The 27208-nt window shown below is 35.2% G+C and overlaps 1 protein-coding gene across 4 annotated transcripts in view; it reads right to left on the bottom strand.

Annotated features, from left to right (window-relative positions):
• LOC118188797 (chitin synthase chs-2-like) overlaps positions 1-27208 on the bottom strand; it is a 103156-nt gene that overhangs the window by 23253 nt on the left and 52695 nt on the right. For all 4 annotated transcript variants that reach the window (XM_035359306.2, XM_035359308.2, XM_085808138.1 and 1 more), the window contains 7 exons: positions 15739-15980; positions 14780-14952; positions 13720-14693; positions 13552-13645; positions 12983-13185; positions 12795-12874; positions 11231-11339 (listed from right to left, as the gene is read on the bottom strand). In XM_035359306.2, the coding sequence (XP_035215197.1) occupies positions 11231-11339; positions 12795-12874; positions 12983-13185; positions 13552-13645; positions 13720-14693; positions 14780-14952; positions 15739-15980 (1875 nt within the window). The remainder of the gene's footprint in view (positions 1-11230; positions 11340-12794; positions 12875-12982; positions 13186-13551; positions 13646-13719; positions 14694-14779; positions 14953-15738; positions 15981-27208) is intronic.

The following is a 27208-nucleotide window of genomic DNA, read 5'->3' as shown; positions in this document are numbered from 1 at the left end:
CTCGAATACGGTTTTCGTTAACCGCCATTTTTTCAGTAATTCCCTAGTGATGTTAAAGGAAAATTTAGGAAAAATTATAAAAATGTTGTATATAAACCTAAGGAAGTTTTTGCGGTACTTGTGCATTGATTCCACCAATGCACCACAAATAATGCCATCTTTTGGCGGTAGAATAATTTTTGATATCAGCACATAGATGAAAAACTGGTATTTTTCTGGCTCTCGCTTTCAAAATCTCAGATTGTTCTCAGAAACTTGTCTTTGTTTTCATATGAACTCGGCTAGGCAGCTGACTTTTGTCCAACTAATTCCCCGTTTTTATTACAATTCTGCATCGGCCTTTGACATATTCCTATCGTATATCTTCCGACATTGTATAAGAATTGTAGTACACTATTTTTTTTAGCGAAATACCACGCACCTGGAAATAACGGATTCTTCTGCTTCATTTTTCAGCATATCTAGTAAACGCAAAACACGAGACGAACAAACAATGTTCCAATGATTTTCTGCAAAAGTGTTAGATGCAGAGCAGATATATGCTTTTCTAGTTGTTTCCATATTGATGTTAAAATCAAAAAGCTATCTCCTTTCTCTGAGCAAAAATCATTAACAAAAACAATTTCTTCTAAATTTCTAGAAAGATCGCAGGAGGTAAGGCATAGAAATTCTGGAGATATACAAGTGGGCACTTGCTAATATACAAGCGCCCACTTGGAATAAAACAAAATGAACACTCCTTTAATTAGGCTTTCTCTGATTATGTAAACAAAAATTAAATTTTGCATTTTTAAAAACTGCATTCTACTTGTGTTGAAACTGTGCTCTCAAAACTTCTAACTTGTTTACCAGAAGTTGCAGTATTCAAAACTACTAGTTACGGAAATAAAGCTACACATAGTACTATTTTTAAAGAATATTCTGTGTAACATGACATGACAAGCACATATTTCAGTGTAAGCCCTTGGAAAAAATAGAATATACACCTGATTTTACTTAAATAATTGAAAACAATTCAGAGAAAATAAAACAGAAAAATATAAATTATAATGTACAATTAGTAAAAAAAACCAATAAACATAAGGTGATTCCGCTCAAAAGTGGTTTAAAGGTGCTTTCGACAACATAAGTAAAATAGTCCAACTGCTCAGTTCGAGTGAAGGCAGAATTGTTAAACTTCGAGAAGCTTCACATCCTAAAGACAAAAAATTGCGCACCAGAAACAGAATAGTCTGCCTCCAGTCTTGTAACAGGAGTCAGGAAACTTCATATAAACCAGTTATAAAATTAGACAAAATACTTAAGATTGACGCAATTTTAAAACTGTGGATTTGTAGAAGATTGACATGAATCTCTTCTGCAGGAGTGAAAATAAGGAGCTTTTATGCTTCGGGAGCATAAATTTTGTAAAATTTGTTCGTTGTTGAAGTGAAACCCACATTTAGTAAATCAGTCACCTAGGAAATTTCTTTTTATTTAAAATTTACAACAATCCGAGGGTACTTTTTCTCATAATTTTGCATTTAACGTTTGTGATTCTTGCATACTGTTTGTCATAACCACTTTAAATAGGTCATTAGTAATGATCAAATCCAAGAAACTTGTTGAAAATGCGCTTTATAAGAAAAATGAACTGGCTGGTGATTTTTTTGTAAATGGCGGGACACGAATATTCTTCAAATTTTATTTTCGTTTGTTTGATTATCGCAAAGCGCTCCGCGCTATCTGCCTTAGGGGAGAGATGCCTTCGGGGAGATCTTGCTAAGCGAAATTCACTCGTACCCACTTTTACACGTAGGAAAATCTATGAAAACTCCCATATACACAGCGAACCCATCAGCCAGGATTTGAACCTGGGTCGAAAACTACCAGTGTTCAACGACCTACCACTCGGCCGCAGATGAAGCAAGTCACGAAAGGGTCTTTATAATTGAATAAAAGTACTATATTTAAGTAACTAACTCTTAACCCACTGATGATCTTGGGCATAGTACATAGCAGTGATAAAGCGCTTAATAGACTAAGCAAAAAAGTCCGTTAGTGTAAGCTCCCGTAGTTACTTTCTTCATAATATATTTGCAACGAATTTCTAAATATTAGTGATATTGCGATAACTGAGATTATTAAGAGTTTAAAACCCATGCATTGTATTTTTCATTAATCATTCACAAAAAATGAAATCAGCATGTTTTATCAATGAAAAAAATAGGTTGCAAGTGAAGAAAATTACATTAAAGATTTAGACTTATTTCGGCAAGTTTATAGACAACTGAAACGCTAGATTTATATTTTTAACGAAACATACTTTCACTTGCTGCACTGGTAATGAGTGTTTAACTGTAGTAGTAAGGTAACTTAAAAAAATTATTTCCATTGATTCTTGTTAAATCTATCTGAAAGTTAAGCCATGACTCCAATTTAGAATGTATTGCGAAAATTCTCTTGGGTTTCCCTTAAAAATTTGTGAAAAATAAAAGCAGTTAGAAGCTGAAAGGAAAGTTTCTTAAACACATGGTGAAGTTTGCTTTTAGAATTTAGAGTTAAGAATAGTCGCTGAAAAATTTTATTAATCATAGCTTTGACTTGAAATCTCTATCCAGCAAATTATAAAAATCTCTCGAAAATAGGAACACCGATTACTTGAAGATACTACATTTCAGTTTTTCGCTTTGATTTACACGTTAAAAATTTAATGAGAAATTCAGTAAATCGAGTAAATCCCGATCTAATATTTTTGTTGGAAATATCTTCAATGAATTGGTTAGGTTTGGATTATGGCAAATTACGCAAGAGCTATCTGCCTACTGCATAACGGAAACTTTGTGGAAGACTTAACGGAAATTGTCCAACATAACAGGGAAGACCATGCAAACTCCTGTGCAGCCAGAGTCAAATTATCAGTGTTCAGTGATCTAACAAGTAAGTTGCTGGTGGGCTCTCTCCAATAAATTACGGCTAAGAAAAATCACTTTGAATTTTTTTTTTCTACCGCATTCGGAAAACTCCGCTACCTTAAAAAATGAACAAATTTATCGGTTACGCATTAACTATAAGCTGGGTCACCTCATTTCGTGCAAGTTTCTACTCTAAAGTTATTCTTTGCCAGTTTAATATGACTGCAGTTCCTTTCATTAATATTCTCTGCTAACTCGTATTATTTTATATCCATTTTTATGCTTTAAAAAATCACGTTCTCTTCAACTGCACAACTTATTCCTCTAAGCCGTCATCTTCGTGACATGTTTCATCTAATTACACAACATTATTCCCAAATGTCAGAAATAAATTGGATGTTTTCCGAACTTGCACCATTTACGAAATATCTTAGAATAGAAAGAGATTGTACGAGAGGAGAATGTTAAGGAGTGCAACTGGATGATTTTTATTTTCTATTTCTTATTTCTATTATGCGATTTCTACTTCAGGGACTAGTTCACGTACGTAGTAGACTCCCGATCAACCAGAGTAATACCGGGAATGATTGGTTACGAATGGTTAACTCAAAAATCATGATTAATACGACTGCAGTTAAAACCAATACAGGAAACAGGGTTAACAATTTACATCTATTTCCAAAGTGTTTATTTAAGAGAAATACTCATTTTGTTATGTAAATTATATCAGCATTCAAAACAACCACTTCAAAGCAGAAAAAATTTTTTTGTTTATGCGACTCTTGCATTACGATAGAAAGAAACAGAAGATAAAGATCTAACCTTAAATTTTGCTATTTAGCAATCTTAAGTGAATGATTTAATATTTCATATTATGTACAGTTAAATTACGTTCTCTGTGTATAAAAACAATTCCTAAATACTGTGACATCGGTGATCATTTCATCATCGGTGATAGGTGATCATCCGTGTAGAGCATTTTTTTAATCGTAGGAATTTTCTTATTCTGGTGGTTTTTAATAGAAATATGTCATTTCTTAGCAATAAATAAAAGTTAATTTTTTTGGACATAAGTTAATTTATTCGCAGCTCCGGGTAATCTGGAATCAACTGCTGAATGAAATCTATACTAATGTTGAAATTTCTAGTTACGTTCCTCTAAATGTTCTAATTGAATAATAAAACTGGCCAGAATGTTAAGTAATTTAAACATTTATTAATGTCCTGATTAAGTGATTTAAGCCTTTATTAATGTCTTGAACCTTATTAAATTAGTTCTGCTTCAAACGGTGCAAGAACCCAAAACATGAGGAATTACAAGATCAACTGTCACAAAACACGTAACATTTTCAGTTTTGGCGAAGACTTTCCTACACATTCCTAATTAATCCGAGTACGTACATATCAGTATAAATATAACTTTCTGAACGCGAATTTTCAATTTTAATAGGTAAAATTTTCAGTTATTTCAAATCCGGAAAAGTAAAATTTTGCTAAGAAATTTATGAAATTTACATTTCTACTTTCAAACAGCTAGCTCAAAGAACTTAATCTGAATATAAATTTTAAAGAGAAAGTTCGTATGCAGCCTAATTCGAATTCAAACTTATTTCTGTAACTTGTAAATGAACAGCCATGGCCTCAAATGACTCAATTATTTTTGTATCTTAAGCTTTTTGTATTCCATTATTCAGGATGTTTTGCCACTTGTCTGTGCATTTTAAGACTACCGATCGAAAGGATACTTCTTACCTTTGCTTCATTCTATTGCATATGTCACGAATGGTAATTTTATATTCAAAGCATGTTAGGAGACAGGTATTTGGACTCTTTCGTAAGTTGTTTGCTCATAAACAGATCGCATAGAGATATGGTGTCTGACCTTGTTATGAAACTTTGCGTCCATTGACATCGAAGGCATTAAATATAGCTTCTGGTCGCAGCGGAATACGTAGATGCATATCGGAAAGCCATGCTGTAAATGTCTCGTTTTGTAGATTACTCAAATGACATTTCACGTGCACTTATTCCTATTTTCTTGCTTGAATAAACACGTATTGCATACACGAAAATTTTCCTATTGTGAGGGCACGTTCAGCTCACTAAAGGACATCTTTTAAAGATAAAATGTCGAATTCTTAAGGACAGAAAAGACCCTATAAATCTATCACTGGAAATAATTTTAAATTTATAAAATCCCTTTTTCGTAGAAAACTCATTTTGAAAAACTCTAAATAAGCCTTCCGTTTCTGAAGATATTCTTCGGCTGACAGCAATATCATGCGAAAGTCAATACTAGTGGTTCCTGACAAAACCTTTTTTGATGACTTTAATATCGTGTAAAAGCATCACATATAAGTTTGAAAAATTTCAGAAACATTGAAAAGCAGATTCAAAATCAAACTCACATAATTATTGGTAATAAATTTGGATTATTTATATGAAATTTAGCATTTGATTGGGAAGCTTTTGCTATAACAGCTTTTAATCTGTCTAGCACTGAACAAACTAATTAAATTTTCAATTGTCTTTACGTATGGAGATTGAGGGATAGTATAATAGGAGGGCAATTATAAATCAACCACAGGTTAACGTTTATGGTTTTATGATCCGGATAGTTGCCCTGATTAAAAAAAAGTGTTCTCTACCCAATCTTTAAGCACCTTCTACAACTTCTTGCAGAATTTGCTTTATTCTATGAAAGATCTAAAAGTTACCCGGACCAGCGACTAACATTAATCCACCACAAAGAGTAGGTTTTAAATTTTTCTTTACACTCTTGATTTGGCTTTCTCCAAACATGTTTGCGCATTCGAACAAAAGATACTAAACTTGCATTCGTCAGTACATGAAACTGTCCTTCAAAGTGCAAAGTCTTTATGAAGTTTTGCAAAATTTTAGTCTTTTCAAACTACTGGCCATGCTCACGAAGGTTTTTCCCCCCCAGGAACACAAACTATTTTTTCTTAGAATAACTATTACTGTTCCTGTATTAACTCCTTTTCCAAAATACTTTACATCCAGAGGCAGTCTGAAAGCTATTTAGGTTTTTAGTTCCCTTTTTATACGAACACACTTCAGAATCTAAATTATCTTTACTTGATTTTGGTATGTCTTAAATCGTCTGACTACGTCGTGTACTGTCGAATGGCTCCGTTTTACCATTTTTGCAGTATCTCTTACCAACTTTTCATAATTAATAAGCTTATGAGAAGCTCAAGAGTTTTCCAAGATTATTTTCTTCCATTCTTAATCATCAAAACGAAAACTAGCAAGCAAGGAACAAATTAAACTAACACTTCAAAAGTGACTGTAGAAATTTAAAAAATTGAAATTTTTATATTTTAAATAAGAAATATCACAAAATCTGTCCTTTGTTTTATTTTGAGATGAGTTTTCAGTACAAGTTAAAAAAATTACTGATGGTTAAATTTATTTTTGCTTGCTTATAATAAATGCTAATAATCACCCACTTGCTTATAATAAATCAATACGTGTTAGAAAATTGATTTGTAAAAAGATATTTTAATTTTATTTCTCATGCTGTAAATTTCTTTATAAAATGTAAAAATTTTAGTTCCTGACTGTTAATTCGAGTTAATGTAAGTTACACAAAGATAAAATGGAGACCTAAGCAGCTGGACTGCTTAGGTCTCCATTATGTAAAATCTGTTGTTAATCTGCTGTTAATTATGTAAAATATGTGCTCTCTTCAGGATTCGAATCACGGATATTATACATGTTAGGTATAGATGCTAATCATTTACACAATGAGAGCATGAAAAAACTTCATACATGCTTTCCCACTTGAAAAGAGACTATGGTGGCGACCGGACATGAGGAATGCGATATTTCCTATTTAAATGTGCACGGTTTTAATTTTTGAGTGTTTCATATAAAGTACCTGAGCTATTATTCGTAACTTAGGTGGCAAAGCATCTGTAGAAAATTTAAATATTTTACTGCTCACCGAATAGGCGTAAAAAGGCCCAGTCCGAGTCGCAGCAATCGAAATTCAAAGATGTCTGCAATGACGTAAAAATTAAAGATTTGATCTTTTTCACCACCAAGAAAAAATGGATTTGTTAAGCAATGAATAAGGCTTGTTAAAATCTTGAAGTTAATGAAATACAATGAGCTTCGAATGGACAATGCTGCTTCAGTATAGGCAGTTCAATTTTTTACAAGGCACACAGAAATCCTTTAAAGCTTTAATAACCAGTTAGACCGGATATTAGATCCAATTTCGTTTTCTACACCTCATTTTGATAAAATCTTTCATGGCCTAGTTCCAGATTAAATCGATGGCACTGTGAAGAAGGTCACGAGATACCTTTCGGCTACGTCGAAAACTTAGCTATAATTGCGCAGCATAAAATAGAAACACTTCCCGGTTTTTACGCCTTACATTCAAAACAATATCCCTCCTCTTTCATACATAATGTTGAAGCAGATAGCCCTCGCGTGCTTTGCCATTATCAAACAAACCAACTTTCATACTATAGAATTCTTTTCACACCACGTTCTCATGGAAAAGTCCAGGATGAATAAGAATGAACAATTTAAAAAACAAACGACGGCACGTAACTTGCAAGATCATATTCAACAGCTAGCAAGTTTTAATAAGCACAGCATGAGATGGAGCTATGAGCAAAAAATACGTTAGTCATACCAGTACTATACAAATACAGAAATCGCGCTAAGTAATTCAGACAAATTGCAAACTCATGTTGCTCCAAGCCATTTGAATTTAATGATCTAAAAATTTAAGACCTCAGTGTCAGAGTTCTTGAAATTTTGCAAGAAACTGATCAATGCTAATTTAAGGGATACTTTTCTGACACAGAACTTTTCACTCGCATTAAAAATTCAACAGGGAGAAAACTTGGTTTTTGGCTGTTGAAATAATACTGCAGGAGTAAACAGAAATGTTAATAGTTACTCCCCACTCAATGTAGTCATTACTCTATTTTTAAAAATGTTTAAAAATATCTAAAACTAGTATTAAAATTCGAAACATGTTATTTTAATACATTTCAATAATGATTACAGAAATGAATTTCGATTGAACCTTTTGCATTATTTAAAAGCATCAACTTTCAATATAAGGCGAAAATCTCAAAACATAAACTGTGCTGAAATTTCAAACTAATTTTTATGTTATTTGATAACTCAGAATTTTCGATTTTGATTTAAGCTTTCAGATTTTTCGTAAATTCCCAGATAGTGCTTCGGCTGGTTAAGTTTTAATTTATAATGAAACAGTGTTTAAAACTAAGTTTACCAGCAGTGGCTCAAAATAGTACCTGCTCACCATGACTTCGAATTTCCAAAGAAAATCCAAATACAGAATACGGTAGTTCACCATAAAAATCAATACAAATTCTTAATTAACAAAGTTTCTTTACATAAAATCTTCAAAAATAAATTTCCTGACTTGCCTACGCAGGGTGAAAATAGAGCTAATCGTTTAACAGTTCCGATTGGCATGCTTATGTTGCAGTCTCTGGGGCATTGAAATTATTATATTTCCAATCGTCCGTAAAATTTCTCATTGATGATTTTGAACCATTCCCTCGATGAATACATATTTAACGTCGAAATTGGAAAAAATCCTTTTTCCCTAGTTACAAAAAGATTCTATACATTCTTCAGAGGGTTTTATATTTGGATATTGTTAGAGGTGTGAGAAGTATTCATATATGACGCAATACCACCACAGACTCATTGATATGTAACGTTTTTTTACGTTTGCTTAAAAAAAACTGGAATCGTTGCTTTCCAGTTTTAATCATTCCTTCGGCATCTCCTCATGGTTCACGTCAAACTTCATGATTGAACACTTATTATAAACGCGAATTTTCAGAATTTTACATTTCAATTCTTATTCAAACTTTGATATATATTAAATGAGGCATTTCATCATTTCGTGTCAATATTTAGAGTTTATTCGAGTAAACTCTCATTCGAAATATTCTATAGTTTATTTGAATATGCCAAAGCACTCAAGATCTGCTTTAAAAGTGAGGTGGACACTTAAGGGTTCAGTTTCGGTTCAGCTGATTAGGGCAAAGCACGCTAGGGCTATCTGAATAAGGAAAGAGTTGTTGAGTTATAGCAAAGCACAAGAGGGCTATCTGCCTAAGGGGAGGGATGCCTTCGTGGAGGACTTTCTAAGGGAAACTGGCTCGTATACACGCTACACGTGGGGAAAACGCCCATGCAGTCAACCCGTTCGCGGGATTCGAACCTCGGACCGAACTACCAGTGTTTAGCGACTTTACCGCTCGGCCGTTGATGGGCCGCCTAAGGAAAGAGATGCCTTCGTGCAGAACTCACTAAGGGAAACTGGATCGTATCCAGGTTACAAATGCAGAAAATCACGAAAACGCCCATACAGCCATCCCGTGTGCCCGGAATCAAACCCCTGATCAGAATTGCCAGTGTTAAAGCATTTACCGCTCGGCCGCTGGTGGACCTAGTATTTACATGAAGTCCGGTGGCGCAGAAGCCAGCGCGTTGCGCAGCAGCGCCAGAGGTCCGGGGTTCGATCCCCGGGCTGGGCAAGGTCGACTCAGCCTTTCATCCCTTCAGTGGGTCGATAAAATGAGTACCAAGTTCGCTTGGGGACTAAACACCGAGGATCTCGCGACAAACTGATTACTTGTCCAGGGCATATGCTCATGTACCCCGAGGCCGACGGTCAAGAAAGCAGATATAGCGGCACTGCAGGCCTTGGCACACTAGGGCTGTTACGCCACTAAGTTTAGTATTTACATCGCACGAGAAGAGCCAACTAAAATACCCATGCAGCCAGCGTGTTCTCCAAGATTAAGTTTTCATTTTTTTTTAAAAATCTTTGATATAACCCTGGCTGGAAAATAAAATATCGTTCATAACCAAATGAAAGCATCTTCATGCGATTTTAGAATTGGAATGTAAAGAGAAAGGTGGATTTGAAAGGCTTTCAAAAATCATTCACCCCTATTCAAATTTTGTGAAAGGGATTTATTTCGCGTTTCAGGATATAATTCAGTATATGCTCTTAATATTTAATCTGAACTATGTTTATCAAAATCAGAACGTTTAAAATAATGACTCCAGTGCCTGATAAAATTCAGAAAATGGCGAGTTTTAGCATCTTGCTGTGCACATTTTTCAATTCTTGTAATCTCTACAGTTTCGCGCATAACGATAAGCCGATTTTGAGGAAAGATCCTCAAAGCAGATTTATGCAAGAAAATGTAGAAAAGGAAAAAAAAGACTAGTAGATGACGCACTTTTAATGAATAGGACGCCGTCTGATATAGCCTAGCTAGAGATACGAGTCATATCGAGATTAGTGGAAATAATAGTAGTTGATATATTTCAGGTTCTTAACGTAAGAACGAAGACGCTAAACAAACATATCGTGATAACAGTTAATACATTTTCATCTAATTCTGTTTTGTGGTTGTAAAGCCAGCTTCTGACGATTGATGGGACTTCAAAAGTTATTCTCCTTCACGAACCTTTTCAAGGCATCAAACAAGGTGAAAATTCATTACGCTATGCTTAGAAATTTCATTCTCAGTTTTCTGTTTATTACACAGAAAACAAACTGCAGACACCTTGTTACCCAAGGACAATAAACGCGACATCTTATTCAGCTAGAGCACAGCATACGATACACTGGGGTAAAGAAGCCTCCGTAGAAGACTAAGAAACTGGTTCAGGTTATGGAAACCACGAAACATCCAGTCTCTCCAAAACCGTGTCCGAAACCGGGTCTAGTTACTAGAATAAATGCCACACCTCAAATTAAGTTCATTGAGAAATGTACACTTTACCACGGGTCATTGGAGGAAGCAGTACTTCGATACAGTTAAATGCCAACAGATGGCTGTGCGCGCAGAAAACCGTTAGTTTGTTGGTTAAGACAAAATAACGGCTTTTTAATTCGAAGGATATTTCTGTAGAGGATTTCAAAAGAGAAATTAGTTTGAAGTCATGAATGAAACACGAAGAATCCATACAGTCAGCCTTTATGTCGTTAATTTAATAACAGCCCAGAAACGGAGCATTCATGAACAAGATATCCTATAACTGGTGTCAGGATGAAAGATTTTTAGAGCAACTCTGTTCTTATATTGAAAAAATAGTCGAGACACGTGGTATTATGAGTATCAGGTTAGCATATTTAAAACGGTGTTTTACTCTATCGAAATTTTGCTAGCATTTACATCCTCAAATTTTTAAGAACTATTGCAGATAACTTGAATAAAAACATAAAATATATTATCAGTCATTCTTAAAAAGGAAAAATATTAATATTAATAAATAAACTTTTAACTTACCTTGCAGCAGTATCCATTACTTGAACTAATTGCTTGACAAATCTATTTACAACCATCTCTTCATCGTCGTCATCACACAACTCAAATGCATCATCGAAGAAAATGTGCACTTAAGAAAAGTAAAAGCGCATTTTTATAATTTACTCTCATGCGATTTAATACTTAGTTATAATAGTTCTTTTAGAAGTCATTTTATTTCAATAATTATGCTTTCAGAAACAAAGAAGTTTATTCGATTAAAAACGATGAAAATTAAAGCACTTTTTTCCTCAATATTTTCACTTCTATAATGTTTGGAGGTATCATTTTAATTCCTTTCGTCCGCAAAATTGCCAGATTTAAACTTCAGAGGTTGCATCCTAAACAGCGCAAAACTCTTATTTTACACTCGTATCTTAAACCAAAGGTTCCAATATTTTATATCATACGAAGGAATCCAATCTAGGACAAAGTCGTATGATTCTCCTACTTGGGGGGGGGGATAGATGCTGCGCTAACTTATGTAGTGTACAATAGCGGATTTCACGTGGTTTATTAGTTTCATAAGCAGGGAAACAATATCAAGTAAATTTAACGATAAGCCAAAAAAGGCAGTTTACTTAAAATCTGTGCGAATCTGAAGCTCTTGTTTAATGACAGTTTCGTAATGATTTGCTGCGCAAGAGATTTTTAGTATATTAAATAACGGCCTAGTAATTCAGTCTGCATTTTCACCAGGGGAATCAAAACCGTTTCAAAGGGTAATTATATTGTTCACTTGCTCAACACGGACTCGAATTAATTTTATGATATAACATAGATAATGATAACAGTAGTAGAGGTATGTTGTTCGTTACATGGATTTGTATGGCAGAAAACCCTTAACTGATACTGTTACGAATTTCGTACATATATAATTTGAGTGAAATTACATGTGAAAGTCTTATTTTTTATGTATAATGCAACATGAAAATATAGAGATGTTCCGCCGAAAAAATACGAATACAGGGGCAAGTCTAACATTGAGAAATCTTACTTTTAACAATCCTTAAACTTCGGGACAATTTGGCGACATTTTGGTCTGGTCCCTGCATCACTGTAATAGGTATTGCAGTTGAGTAATTGACTCCATATGCATCTGTAACCGTATCGCTCCCTTTCATAGTGTTAAAATATGGCAATTTAAAACTGCTGTGCGTCAGAATAGCAACACTGTTTGCTACACAACTTTCACATAAAGCAACCCGAGCCAGCATTCATTGTTTGTTTCACTTGCAGTTTAAAAACGAATGCCAACATTAAAACGTTTCAAAATATTAACAGGACTTACAACTAGTTAAAATTATAATACTTAACTATTTGTAACCAATTCGAAAAAATTCTCATTTCAGAAAAAATATCTTGATACAGCATAATTTCTATTAAGAGGCAAAAACATTTTTGACAGAAGTGAAGTATCGAACTGATTATATGCTTTACTTTCATAATTCTGAACTAAAATTTTTATCAATGCATAAAAATAATTCATATTCAGTACTATGAGAAAAAACTGTTATGGATTACATGCATTACAATTGCAACTTACCTTCAAATTCGTAATAATCGGGATCAACGATTCTCAAGTATTTTTGGGCATTCCTCCTAGCACACTGATCTTCATCCATCCTACAGATTTGCATTTCATTTGAAGTTAAATCTCACTAAAATGTTTACATTGCTAAAAAAATTTTAAATTAGTCCAAATTGGTTTCAAAAGAAAAAATACTACACTACCTCACAACTGATTTCAGCATTTGTAGCATTTCTTCTGTTGTTTCATGCCACATTGTAGCACATGCGTAAATTCGAGTAATATGGTCAGAACTTCTAACAGTAACATTCTTTCCAACCTGACCACTGGATGTTTCAGTTTGTATAGAAATTGTTTCGTAGTACTGTGATATGTCATTTTCATCATTACCTTCAAGATCTAAATCCTACAAAAAAAAAAAATATTCAGTTATAATTGAAGCGCATTCTCTTAAAACTAACACAAATTCTCCAATTTCTTATTTTTAGTATTTTTCTTAAAGAATATTTCAGTTTATAATTTTCTTTCTAAAAATGACATCATTCAAATAACTGCAGAAGTAAAAATCATTAAACAGAGAAATTATATTGCTGTGAGTAAGTTAATAAGCCTACTATTAACATTAAAACTTTTTCTGAACTTCATCAAATTATTATAAACTAAAATATGGGGAACTAATATTAGTTTATATTAGTCTTATACTCAGAATTGCATTCAGTTACATGCCACTTTGAGTCAAGAATAAAAGGATAAGTTAAGCTTTGGAACGTACTTCGCTTTTTATCTCGCCTTCATCATCTCTTCTACGATTAAGAGCAACAGACTGATCGATCAAGACACCACAATACATGGGGTTCACAAAGAGCCTGAAATTCAGACAAAATGCTTGTTAATATCAAAGTTGTCTTAAAGATTTGGCAAAGATTTTAGATTTACTCACTTTTCAGTACTTGCCAGACGTTCACATTTTGGCGTCCATATATGCACAGTGACCCACGTTTGTGAGAGAAGCCATAGTAGCCAAATCCAAGCATACTGGCTTGAAATGAAATCCTGAAAAAAATTACCCTGAGGACAAGTCCAAAAGAGGTATTTAGGAAGAATATCTTCAAAGAAACACATATCTTCCGTGCGTACTCCACAAGCTGCTATGAGCATCGATATGCAAACCGGTATCGTTAAACTTATTGGAAATGCGAAACTAAAGCCTTGAATGCAGATTTTGCATGCAAATTTTCCGAATACATAACACAGAAGGGATGCCATGATTTGAATGAGTGCTACATAAATAGGAGTCATCGCGGATGACATAATAGATACTTGTTCATCTAAAGGGCTTGCCGTTGGAACATCAAGCAAAATATTTAAAGCAAGAGTCCTTCTGATTGGTTGAATCAAAATTGGATGACTTCTAAAACTGGACGTAAAACCTCTGAAGATAAAAGATGCATTGTCCATAGTTAAGTGTAAAAATCCGAACATGGCACAAAAAATAACTAGTATCTTCCACATAGATAAAAATATATAGGCGAAGTACCTACTCTTCCTGAGATCTTCTTTCACGGAACTTAGTTTTTTTATAAAGGCAATTGGTGATTTTACGTCTAAGTAGTTTTCCCACCAACGAGTGGAGACCAAAAACATTGAAATTGGTATTAGCCAAGATCTAGAACCACCTTCCGTCATTGGCCAAATTACGAAACCAGTTCCTTGTAAAATCACCGATAAGATATCGAATACCACTTTGAGTGGCCTCTTGGATTCACCAGCATGCCTCGAGAGCAGTCCTAAAACAGCAGGGATGAAGCAAACACAGTTCGTTATCATAGCGCCTTTGATTACGTCAAGATCAGGTAGTACAACAAAAACCAAGAGTGACAGTCCTACAGCATACATGGTTTCGGCAATAAAGACCTGAAATTGATAAAAAAAGTCATTTAATCGTTTCACAAAACACAAAAATATGGAAAGTGAAATCATTTTCATTGCTGAATACGTACCACAATGAACGTTGTAAGTTTGGGTTTTCTGTACGATTTGAAAACGCATATTCGAGAACTTCTGAAAAGGGCAAATAGCTCAGGAACAATTAATGCTAAAAAAATTGACCATATCCATGGAATTCTTTCAAATTCTTCAAGAGATACTTCATAATCTCTATCACGATCCAAACCTAAAAATGGGCATTAAGAAATTTAGATTACCAAGAGAGTCGCGCACTAATAGAGGCAAAAATGTGCAGTTTGATAATATAAAGAATGAATGACGACTTCGAAACACATTTCAGTTTAAATGCATATTTATATTCATCTGAATGTTAAGAGTAGATTTTCAATGTTATATTTAAGATCGTATTGTATTTGTCAACTTGGAGAAAAGATGTTATGTAAAGGCATAGACAACTACTCAAAGCTCCATATGAATGTCCGTCCTAAAAGGAAGAATTTCAGAGATGTAAAGCTTGCACTTGCAGCACATAGCAAAGAAACCCACGAAATACCAGTTCTGCATTCCTCCCATTCATAATTATACTCTGATGGGCTCGTAGAAAGTAGTCGGTTATCTGATTACGACAAAGCAAATGAGGGCTATGCTTCAGAAAGTACTTTTACGGGAGCTGCGAAAAAAATGCAAAAAACCTCACGCAACCAGCTGTTGGCTAAGAATTCTATTCGAGACGAACTACTAGTGTTTAACATCTTATCCATTCGGCTAGTGGTAAAAAACTTAAGAGCCTGAGGTAAAATGAATATTTACTTAATGGCAGATTATCTAAATTGTTTTCGATATTAGAAAGACCAAGTATACCTTATTGAATACAGACAGACTTTGAAATGTATTCTTGAAAATTCTCTTTCGTAAGTAATGTTTAACAATATTTTCCGCAAAAGGTTGTTTGCAGATAAATTGTAGAATAAAAGAACACTTATGCTAAATAATGAGGAGACAAAAACTTTACCTAATCCTTTCTTGCATACGGATTGAGTTTTGTTCCCTCGTACATGAGATGTCATGAAAAGAAATGTTCCTTTTGAAATAACTGCTGCACCAAGCACTATACAGAAGGTTAACATATAAACAAATAATTTAAGTGCCTTCAACGTAACATCCACGGCCCTTGATATCAGTGTTTCATCACCTTCCTCTGGTGGCGTAACTACAAAAACATCCCAGCCTTTCACATCCTGTCCACTACGCCGACTGAAAAGAAAAAGAGTAACTATTAATTTCAAAATAAACTAAATATTTGTGTGAAAAAGTGGTAATCGATTGGTAAATGATTTGACAAAGACAAACTAGTCAAGAAAAATTAGCATCCTAGTAGTAGTAGCATCGACTGAAAATTACCTTTTATTGACTAAAAAGTAGACATTGTATTTTCATGAAATGTATATTTCAATGAAATGACATTGTATTGACTGAAAGTAGACGTATTTTCATGAAATGGTTATTTCAATGAAATGACATTGTATTGACTGAAAAGTGGGCATTGTATTTTCATGACATGTATATTCTCTTTGCAAAAATTCGAAGCACCAAGAACAACTTTTGCGATCGTGACGAAATTTGGTATGCAAAAACATCTTGATCGAATATGCAAATGTTCAAAGTTTCAAGGCAAAAGAACAGGAATTGCTATCATAGCGGGCATTTCTAGTGCACAATTCGCAAAGTATAAAACCAGTAACGGGGTAACGTGGGGGGGAAATTTATCCCTTTTTTGTTGCTGCCACTGTAATTCCGTAAAGAAGCAACTAAAGCTGCCATTACGACGATATCAAAGACCTTACAACTAAACGACTTCGAACGTGGTCGCATTGTAGGGTTGCGTGAAGCTGGGTGGTCATACCAAGCAATAGGCCGCCACCTGTAGCGTACAGACACTGCTGTGCAAAGATATTGGCAGTAATGGTTGCTACAAGGAAATTGCCTACAAAATGAAGGCTGTGGAAGGCCAAGGAGCACAAATGCGAGGCAAGATACGATGATTGTTCGCCAGGCCCGAATCGGCCCAACGGTATCAATGTAGACTATTCAACGCACTACAGCCACGTCTATACCTCCCGTGGTACCGTCCACCATCTCACGGCAATTGTCTCTGAGGCGGGGTTACGCTCACAGAGGCCTTTAAGACGTTTGCCTTCGACTCTACAACATCGGCCGAGTCGTCTGGAGTGGTGTCGCAGCCAATCATCATGGTTGCCATTAAACTGGCATCGTATAGTGTTCAGCGATGAATCGCGTTTCGCTCTTGAAGCAGATAACCACCGTGTTCATGTCTTGAAAGGATGGGGCCAGCAGTCCCAACCAGCCTTTGTTTTACAAAGGCATACAGCCATACTCCCTAGTGCTATGGTGTGGGGCGCTAATTCTTACGACAGCAGGTCATTTTTAGTCATTCTCCGTACATCTTTAATAGCTCAACGATATGTTAATACCATTCTGCAGCCGATTGCATTACCCTTCATGGCACGTCATCCTGGGGTCATTTTCCAAAAAGATAAGTCAGGTCACATATCACTGGACTGTCTCCGTGTGGCTGATACTCTTCCTTGGCCAGCTAGGTCACCAGACCTCTCACCAATCGAGCATGTCTGGGGCATGGTAGACCGCCAGATTCGGGCACCACAAAATATCGCAGATCTGGTGTGGTGGTGGTGTTTCTAATTACGGGAAAGCTCACTAGGGCTATCTGCTTAAGGGAAGGGAAGCTTTCGCGGAGGACTTTCTAAGGGAAACCGGCTCGCATACACGTTACACATGGGGAAAAGCACGAAAACACCCATGCAGTCAGCCCGTTCCCGGGATTCGGGATTCGAACCTCGGACCGAACTACCAGTGTTCAGCGATTTTACCGCTCGGCCGCTGGTGGGCTCGCAGATCTGGAGCGACAACTGATGAATGCCTGGCAGAATGTGTCGCGGGTTAAGGTGATTAGGAGCCTCCACCACTCATTGCCTCTACTAATTCAAGCACGCTTTGCCGCCAGGGGCGGTTCGACCAACTACATATTTGAACACTTAATAGGTGATTGTGAGCTGTGAACAGGTGCTATATGACCTTGATTTTTTAATCATTTTATTATCTATGTATGAGCTATACACATATTCAATTTCATCAAAAACAACTACTTCCTTCATAACGCTTCAATTTTTTTGAAAAAAAAAAAAAAAAAAGAGTGTATTTCAATGAAATGACATTGTATTGGGCGAAAAGTGGGCATCCTGTTTTCAGCCAATAGTTTAGCTGATTATCGTTAAAATAACTAAAGCCCAAAATCTAAAAATAGCTTTAACTTTATAAAGATCAACAAAGCTGGCTAATCTTTGGAATATGGTAACAGGTAGTTTGGCGACATTTTGGTAAGGCGAAAAAGGTTGCTAGCTAGGACTTTAGCAGTGTACATGGATAAAGTCAAGAGTGTGCGCAATACCATTTTTGTGCAATTCTGGGATTTTTTTTTTAAGTGAAAAGAGGTCGATGTGTACATGGATGATACCGTGTATGTGCAATTCTTAAAAACGCGGCAAGCAGTGGGCGATTCTGCACTTTCTCCCAATTTCGCACCTAATCTTCGTCATGATTGAGCACTTTTGTTCCATAAAAGTTCTAGCATAAGCGTAATTCGGCTAGCACATTGTTGGAAAAAAACGTTGAGTAAAAAAAAAAAAAACATGCTTTTACTTCGTGAAAACAAAATGACGTCGAAAACAGAACTAGCAGGTTGATGTAGCAGGGTTGGTCGCCAAATTCTCGCCAAAAAATCGCCAAGTTACCATAATCGAAAGATTAACCACAAAACAGTTTCTCTTCTAATAGTCATTCCATCTTGACTATATTACTTAAACATACTTATAAATGCTTAAGAAAGTGCATGGTTCATGGAGGACTTTAAGAGAAACTCGTTCGCATTAAAGTTGCACATAGGAAAAATCGGAAACGCTTAATCAAAAGAGCACTATTCAGCAGTCATGTCATTCGGCCACTGAGAAGCTTCCCTTAAACCTAAAACACGAAACGCTGCACTTAAAGAGGCAAGTGCCGCTTGCTAAACTTCTCTTGCAATATAAAACATTATGCATCTGATAAAAAAAAAGACTAAAGATTGTTACGTCAGTCATTTTTAATGGCATTAAGCAGGGCAGAACAGTTACGTTCACATAATAATCAGTAACATAATGGTTATAAATCGTCCCAGAAATTAGTTTTTTTGTCCTCAGTCTATGTACGAGAAATTTTGGTTAAAAACCTTTCTTCCAAAATAAATTATTTTTGAAATAACAGGTATATCCTTTATTCAGTTTCGAGAACGAAACTGAAATTATGAAATTACGAGAGTTGACTTCAGAAGCACGCATTACGTAAAATTTGAGGTTTACTTTGATAATTCCGTTCTAAATTTTTAAATAATTCTGTCTTAAGTCAAACTAATTTACGATTTTAACTAAAAATAAGGCTTCTACCAAATTCAGCTGCTTAGACTTTATTCCTTATATTTCTTTTTTAAATTAACAGCAACGTAGATGCAATAAATCTAATGATCATATAATACATTTAAACACCGCTTTTCAAAGCATATTTTCTGAAGTTCCAAATATTGTGTAAAAGGTCATGTAAACTCGCATTTTGAACGTATTTATGTGAAAATATCTATGGGATATATACTGGAAGAGATGCCCTTCTATAAAGAAATTTGATTCGTATTTATTCTAGGCAGGAAGGAGCATTTCACTGACAGCGCTAACCTAGGCAAAGCGTAAAGCACCAGGAATTTTAGCTTTAAGCATTCGAAATTTCTTGAAGCATTATAACAGTTCCAAAATAAGGATGTTGTATAGTAAATTTTTCTTTCCTATTCAGCGTTATGCCATCATATGTCTCTTTAGTTCAAGAATTACTTATTCAACATACCAAATAACAAAATTTCCCAAATAAAAATTTTATTATGTTGCATTTTTATCTCAGTACCACTGATTTAATAAAGTTGTTTAGAAACAAAACCGTAAGTTTGTATTTAAAAGTTCATGGTTATACGCACGAATCATCTAAGGTCATTGTTGCAACTTAAGAGAACGTATGAAGTCACGTTTCTCAGCAACCGATGTTTATTCGTTTTCAAGGCACGTATAACAACTTCCCACGTGCTAAGCCTCTGTGGGCGGCAGTTATAGACTTGGGCTGACAAACTTTGAGTCAGCCACCTTTTCCTTTAATCAGATGGTGTAAGTGAAAGCAGTGTTGATGGCGTTTGATTTTTAATGGATACAGTTTCATAATATTCGCAGGCGATAGATCATGTGTACTACATTGAGACAGAAACAACGCATGATCAAACTATTTCGTTCTTCCTGAAGTCAGAAATACTTTGATGTACTTTAATTAGGAGAATACGGAAAGCAATAGATACTTTATTATTTATTGCTTTCGTATTCTCATAATTAAAGTTACTTTCTTCGTAAGATTCCATACATTGCAATAATTATAAAGAGGAAGGGTGGTAAAAACGTTTGTGCTCACGTTACAGTAATTAAAGGAGTGATTTAGGCTCCTTGTAATGCGAGCTTCACATGTTTGATATGCATTAGACCTAAATTTATGTAACGAAAGTGTGATTTAACAGATACTATTTGACACTAATATAATTATATAATTAACAAAAGTAAATGATTAATCAAGAAAAATTTATTAACTGTTGAAATTTCGATAAATAACGACGTATTGCTAATTAGCAACAAATTGCTAGCGAAATCTCATGAATCTTTGTAATACATGCATCTTCATTTTGAATTTAACTCAAATACTGCTAACTGAATTAATTCTCAGCATTATTGAAATTTTCAATGCATATACATTACACATTGGAAATTCTAGTCGTATAATCTCGAACATCAGAACGCTCTGCATTTAGTACTTAATGTAATATTAATCATTGCACTGGGCGTGGATACTGATCTTTTTGCTTAACCATCAGTGGCACAGCGGACAAGATCACTAGATCTTAGTATTCGTAATGGATTTGGATATATGAGACTGTTTTCCTCGTAACATGAATACTAACAAATTTCTTTCAGAAAATCTTGCATGAAAGCATCTCTTCTGGGACATGGTTCAAGTAATTTCACCGCAACAAATAACCTACATAATAAATAACTTACTAAATCAATTGTATTTATACATTGTTTAATATTATGTCCCTCACCACCGGCCGAGCGGTAAAAGCCACTGAACATTGGTAGTTCAGTCGGTGCTCCGAGTCCTGGTGAACGTGCTGACTGCATGGGCGCTTTCATAGTTTACTCCATGTGTAATATGGATACGAACGAGTTTCCTTCCAAAAGACTTCCACGGGGCATCCCTCCCTTTCCGTGTAGTGCACGTAATAAATTTTAAAAAGTATATTATATCAATGTTAAGGCTTAGATAGCAAAAAATATGTAGTTGTCATTACCTCTAGATTTTAGTCACTGTTTGAAGAAACAAATTAAAAAATTTACCATTCCAAGTTGGATAACTATACAAACATTAAAATTCGAAACTTTGTTCAGGGAATCAAAATTACTTCAGATTTATATTTGTTTCACTGAATCTATTTTCGTATTGAACTGATAAACGTGAGCTTTGAGTGTTGAATGAAATTTTTAAAGTTTAACACATAAAAACATCTACTTTAGTATTACTAGAAGTAATTGAAATCATTTAAGGTGGAAGTTACTGAGAATTGGTTCTCAGATTATGTTTTTAAACTTAAGGACGTAAATTTAAGTCTACTGCGCCATTTACAAATTTTAGCAAGTTACATAATTGCATTTTCCCCAAAATTTGCTTAAGTTATTAAACAAAAATGAAAGTAGATCTGTCGTAATATTGTAGTGAGTAATGGTTACAACAAGGAAATGCTCAATATGCTTACATTTGAACTAGTTTGACTACTAGCACGTAAGCTGTTACAAATAAGTCATCAAAAACGCAATGCAATTTATGCAGAGTACTACAAGCAGACATAAAATTCACAATTTTAATCTGCAAAATGTCGTTTTGGTGGATGGCCGTTTAGAGTAAGATTTAGTTTTTGAAAACCCGGATAATATCTAAAAGAAAATTAAAATTTCTGCCCAAAAATTAATTTACTAAATTTTCATTACTGCTTAAAAATCTTTAGTGTTCACGTACATGCTGAAATGCTTCTAGCCAAGTTCTTATTTAATGGATCAAGTTAGTTATACCAAAGCACGTAACTACAGATCTAACCACGAGAAGGTTATCTTATTAGAATATGATAAAGAACGCGAAGGCCATCTGCCTGAGGGAAGAGATGTCTTTGTGAAGGACTTTCATAGAAGATCTGGCTCGTATACACGTTACACATGAAGAAAACCAACCAAACAGCCAGTCTTTTCGTCTGGGATCAAACGCGGTTCGAACTTCCAGTATTCGAAGGTTTTACTGTGACGCACCGATGAGTAGGAAAGCTTTAATGGAGGGCTGGGATAATTTTACGTGTCACGAAATACGAGATTAGCCAGTATTCATCAGGCACAGGAGAAAAACACGAAAAGCTAAAGCAGGCAAACTGTTTAAGATGCGTAAATAGGTTGAAATGGTTTTTTTTTTTTTTTTTTTTTTTACTTTAGACAGAGCATGCAAGGATATTTGCTCAAGTTCTATCCCAGTTCTGATTGAGAGCACCGTGGGGAGGGGGAGGATATCTCAAAGGTGAGGTAACCGAATTATCCTTTCAACTTCTCAAGAAGTTATCGAATTTTCATAACTTAAATATCTCCATTCCGCAGACATAATGGTCACAACTTTCAAACCCGCGCCCAGCAGTCTGAACCGTTACCTCTGCAGACCGTTCATCGTCGGGAATGGAATCCGGGAGAAATGACCAGGGTTTAGAGTTTTCAACCATATGGTGGACACTTATATAAGTGTATATAGGAGGAAAAGGAAGATTGCTAAGAAATAAGACATATTGGTGCAGATGGGGCAATGATTAAGGTCAATCCGTGCACATAGAACTAACAGAAAATTGAACAATTTAATTGCGACGGAAAGTAACTGAAAATTTTCTAATGAGTTCGAGACTGCGTTTATATAAAATCAGAAGACACTAAATATACATAACTAGATTGTTGCGGTAAGGTTCAAAAATCAGAACTTGAGTTTTCAATAATTTTCTCTATTCAGCTAATTCTAATGAAAAAAAAAAATTGCATGAAACTAACGGAAATCTGCTTTGAAGACTAAATAGTAGGAGTAGCTCACATGTTAAATTTCGAGTTAAATGAACGCCAAATGATTATAGTTTATTGAAATACAAATACAGAAATTTCTGAATTGTCTTTCTTACAAAGACGTAGAGAAATACGAGTGAAATTTTGAGATGCCTTTCTTCAAAAATGCGATCGACGTAAATACACGAGGACTATTCTGCCTAGCGGAATGAATGTCTATATGGTGGACTTTCTGAAGGTAATATACTCCATGTTACACAAGAAAAAGCTCAAACCGAACTATTACAGTCTTTATCCAACCCTGCCCGTATAATGGATCCTCAGAACTTAGTTCTGAAAATTAAGCACAGCAGTAAATTACTCCAATGAGAACATAATTTTGAATTAATGTATGATATTCCACAAAGAATGTTTAGTTAACAGGAACACCAGACATCCCATTAAATATTTAGAAAAACTGCCCATACTGATTAGCCTCAAGTCCATCGGCGACTGAATGATTTGATTTATTGGACCATGGGCAAAGCACTCGAGGGCTATCTGCCTAAAGGGAGGAATGTCTTCGTGGAGGCCTTTCTAATCGGCGACTGAAGGAATAATATCACTGAAGCTTGGTATTTCGGCGAAGATACCTTGAAAGGAATAGTTGCTAAGACTTTTCTTGATATACATGTTGGTTTTATTTAATTGCGGCAAAGCCCGCTAGGGCTATCTTCCTAAGGAAGAGATGCCTTCGGAGAGTTCTAAGGGAAACTGACCGAAACCACGAAAACGTCTATGCAGCCAAACCGTTAGCCTGGAATCGAACCCTGGTAGAATACAAGATTTGATTATGTAGATTACTGTAAATTACAGATTACTGTAAATGGCCTGCTTAAGAGGAATGCTTTCATGAAGAACTTTGGGAAAACTAGTTCATATTCATGTTACACATGGGAACACCCATGACTTGAACTTAGGTCGAATTGTCAATGCTCAGCGATTTTACCGCTTGGTTGATGGTGGCGTAACAAATAAAAGCTGCTATTCTTCTGTAAGTTATTTAAAATAAATCTATCCTAGAGAAAGCTCGAAAATGTTTTAGTTTTAAAAAACTTAATAAACATAGACGTAAAATACCGTACTTATATTAACAATGCTTAATCTAGGCTAAAGTTTGTCAGATGACAAATTTAAATGCTAAACCTCTCCAAGTGATCTTTATGGTTACGTAAGATTCGAATTTCGGGTTACTCAAATTCAGATGCACAGGTACTAATTTAACAAAGTATTAGACTAGTATTTCAAATCGCTGATAAGGATGTCCTCGCGAATGACTTAAGGGAAACGGAACTTTCATTTTAGAGTCGTACATATGGATTGTTTGAATACGCCAATGGCCTACGCAGAGGGCTTGTAAGGATCTTAAGTTTTACTAACGTTTATTTTATTTTAAATCTTTACTATCACTTCTTATTTTCTACTTCCGGCCAGAATTAAAAGCGTTAACTTATTTATGCAAAATTTGTCTGGCGAACGCCAAGTACTTAAGTTGTGGCTTTTTGCCAAGCGAGAGAGAGGAAGGAGTTAGTCGAAGCAGGCCGCTTGCCTTAGAAGTTTTACTCAGTTGCTGTTTGCCTTCCAGGCCAGAGGTTTAATCCTCGTGATAATTTTAAACGTATTGTAGTGTTAACAGTTATCTGTACTACATACGGCTTCCTGTTAATATCCGGCCAATCTTCCACGTTTATTATTCCAAAGTTAAGTTAGAGTTTAGTTAAATATTTTTATATTCTTACGTTCAGACCACAAGTAGTTGGTCTCTGTATTCCGAAGTACGGAAATTATTGTAAAGAGTGAAAAATAAAGGGTTTTGTATACCCTTCCTGTGTATGTCTACTTCCCACATTTATTGAACATAGCTTTAGTAAGCTCCCTGTTCCGAGTCAGGTCTGTGCATGTTCCCAAAGAAAGTAAGACGGAACATTGAACCTGATAGGCTTTCCATGCAAAAGTTGCAGGAGGAAATGTACATTTATGCAATCAACCCATTCCGCCTTGGAAAACTGAATCGGCTTTAGCCACTTGTTCATTCGAGATAAGTCAAAATGGCATGATATCCGAATATTAATTGCTAGAAAACTTAGTCTAGAAAGTTATGGAAATTAAACAAAGTTAAAAAGGACTTGCTGTACTTAGTCACTTAGTTTACCTTTCATACACAGTACTTTAAATCTAGCTTTAAATCAGTAGCAACTGATACTCAATCCTTTACCTTAAGATTTTAAGAAACCTCCAATTTGTAGAGAATGTCGTAATCAGTAATAAACTCGATCACGCTCATGATGAATTTTTGGTCCCAAAAGTTAAGCAAGCTTAATCCATTGCGAATACCATGATATTAACAGAACTATGCTCATTATTAATTAACTTACAATGTGACAGAAAAGTAAAGAAAGGTCTTGAGATCTTAAACAATTTTGTGAATGGTTTATCTAGTGAACCGAAATAATTTTGGCCCATGAATAAAGCATTACTATTAACTTCGTACGTTAAGAAATGCTTACTTCAAATGTCGACTTCTGGGAAATTTACAAAGAAATTACCGCTTATACACGAAGCCAAAATGGTGAGCGATATCATTACAATGAAAAAACTTGTAGATTAACGGCTTTAAGTTAGAAAATTAACAAATTAACCATGAATTGAGCGCAAAGTAGAAACCGGGTATTTGATCCTCAAAACTCATCCTAGATTTCACATGCTATTATAAAAGTGAATAAATTATTTCCTGCCTAAATTAAGAGAGGATTTTCGAGCAGGTGATCAAAGTATTCACATTTTAAGAAATGATCACGGAACACACTGATGCAGTTGCATGTAAAAATTGCAGATACTGTAATTCCGCTTTTAAAAGAAATTATTTTCTACCTAAATTACGAGAGCTTCTTCGAACAATTACTCGAAGTATTCATATTTTAAATAAGCGATCCCGAAAAACGGCTCCAGTTACAGATTTAATGTAATTTATGTTATTACTGGTTTTCATCGTTTAATTTTACCACTTGAAGGTTGTTGCCTTCAATCACATATCTTAAATGCTTGAAATTTGAGAGTGGTTTTCTAGGGACTTTTCGACTTCATAGCTTGCAAGATCATTGCCTGCAGAAATTAGTCTTCATAGAAAAATTAGTTTTATTGGGTTAAAGATCATAAATAATTCTATTCATTTATCTGAAATAAAATTAACAGAATTATTTTCATCGTTTATATTGAAAACAAATAATTTGAATGAAGAAAAGCATAGATTCAATGCATTAGGCATTGGTGTATTTAATTATGGCAAAGCACACGAGGGCTATCTGCCTAAGGGGAGGGATGCCTTCGTGGAGGAGACTTTCTAAGGGAAACTGGCTCGTATACACGTTACACATGGGGAAAACCACGAAAACACCCATGCAGCCAGCCCGTTCGCGGGATTCGAACCTTGAACCGAACTATCAGTGCTCAGCGACTTTACCGCTCGGCCGCTGGTGAGCCCTCAATGTATTAGAGTAATTCGTTTAAATATTGGTTGATTTCGCTTTATCGTAAGACCCATTCTTAATTTCTTCTTTTCATCCCGCCTCAGGCAAACGTCCTAGTACATTAGCTAATCAAATAAATATTTCTTCACTTACGCACTACACCAAGTACTAAATATTCAAACGGAGTATTTTATTCATGGCCTAAAAAATTTATTGCATGTAGTTAAGCCTTAGTGAAAGTAATTTTATATGTTAAATAAGCTAGGACCAGCATAACTTAGAAAGTGGCATACAGGATTTATAAATAATGTGCGCGTTTCCTAATGATTGTTTCTAAGTATCTGGACTACAGACTCTCTGAAATCAGATTTTATTTACTATTATTCAGCTACGTCGGTCTTATTCAAAGAGCTAATCTTCAACGGTTTACTTAGTTTCTTGCGAGGTTCTAACTTAAAGCCGTTAATCTACATGGGAATTCGCTCGAAAAGTGTAATCTCATTTCAAACGGTACTGAGCTGGTTGATTTGAGAAAAGCCCCAAAGGCTGTTTGCCGCATGATGGAAGCGTTTAGGGAGACTAAGCTCGCATTCCCGTTGAATTGAAAGAAAAATGCGCAGCCAGACTAGTTCGCCGGGAATAGAATTCGGGACGAATTACCACTGTTCAGCGGCTGACCAGTCAGTCA

Source organism: Stegodyphus dumicola, chromosome X1, assembly GCF_044657685.1.
Source record: "Stegodyphus dumicola isolate Sdum_Otavi_A_Nest chromosome X1, ASM4465768v1".
NCBI lineage: Eukaryota > Metazoa > Arthropoda > Arachnida > Araneae > Eresidae > Stegodyphus > Stegodyphus dumicola.
The sequence above is the reverse complement of the archived record's forward strand: the minus strand, read 5'-3'. Positions and strand labels throughout refer to the sequence as shown.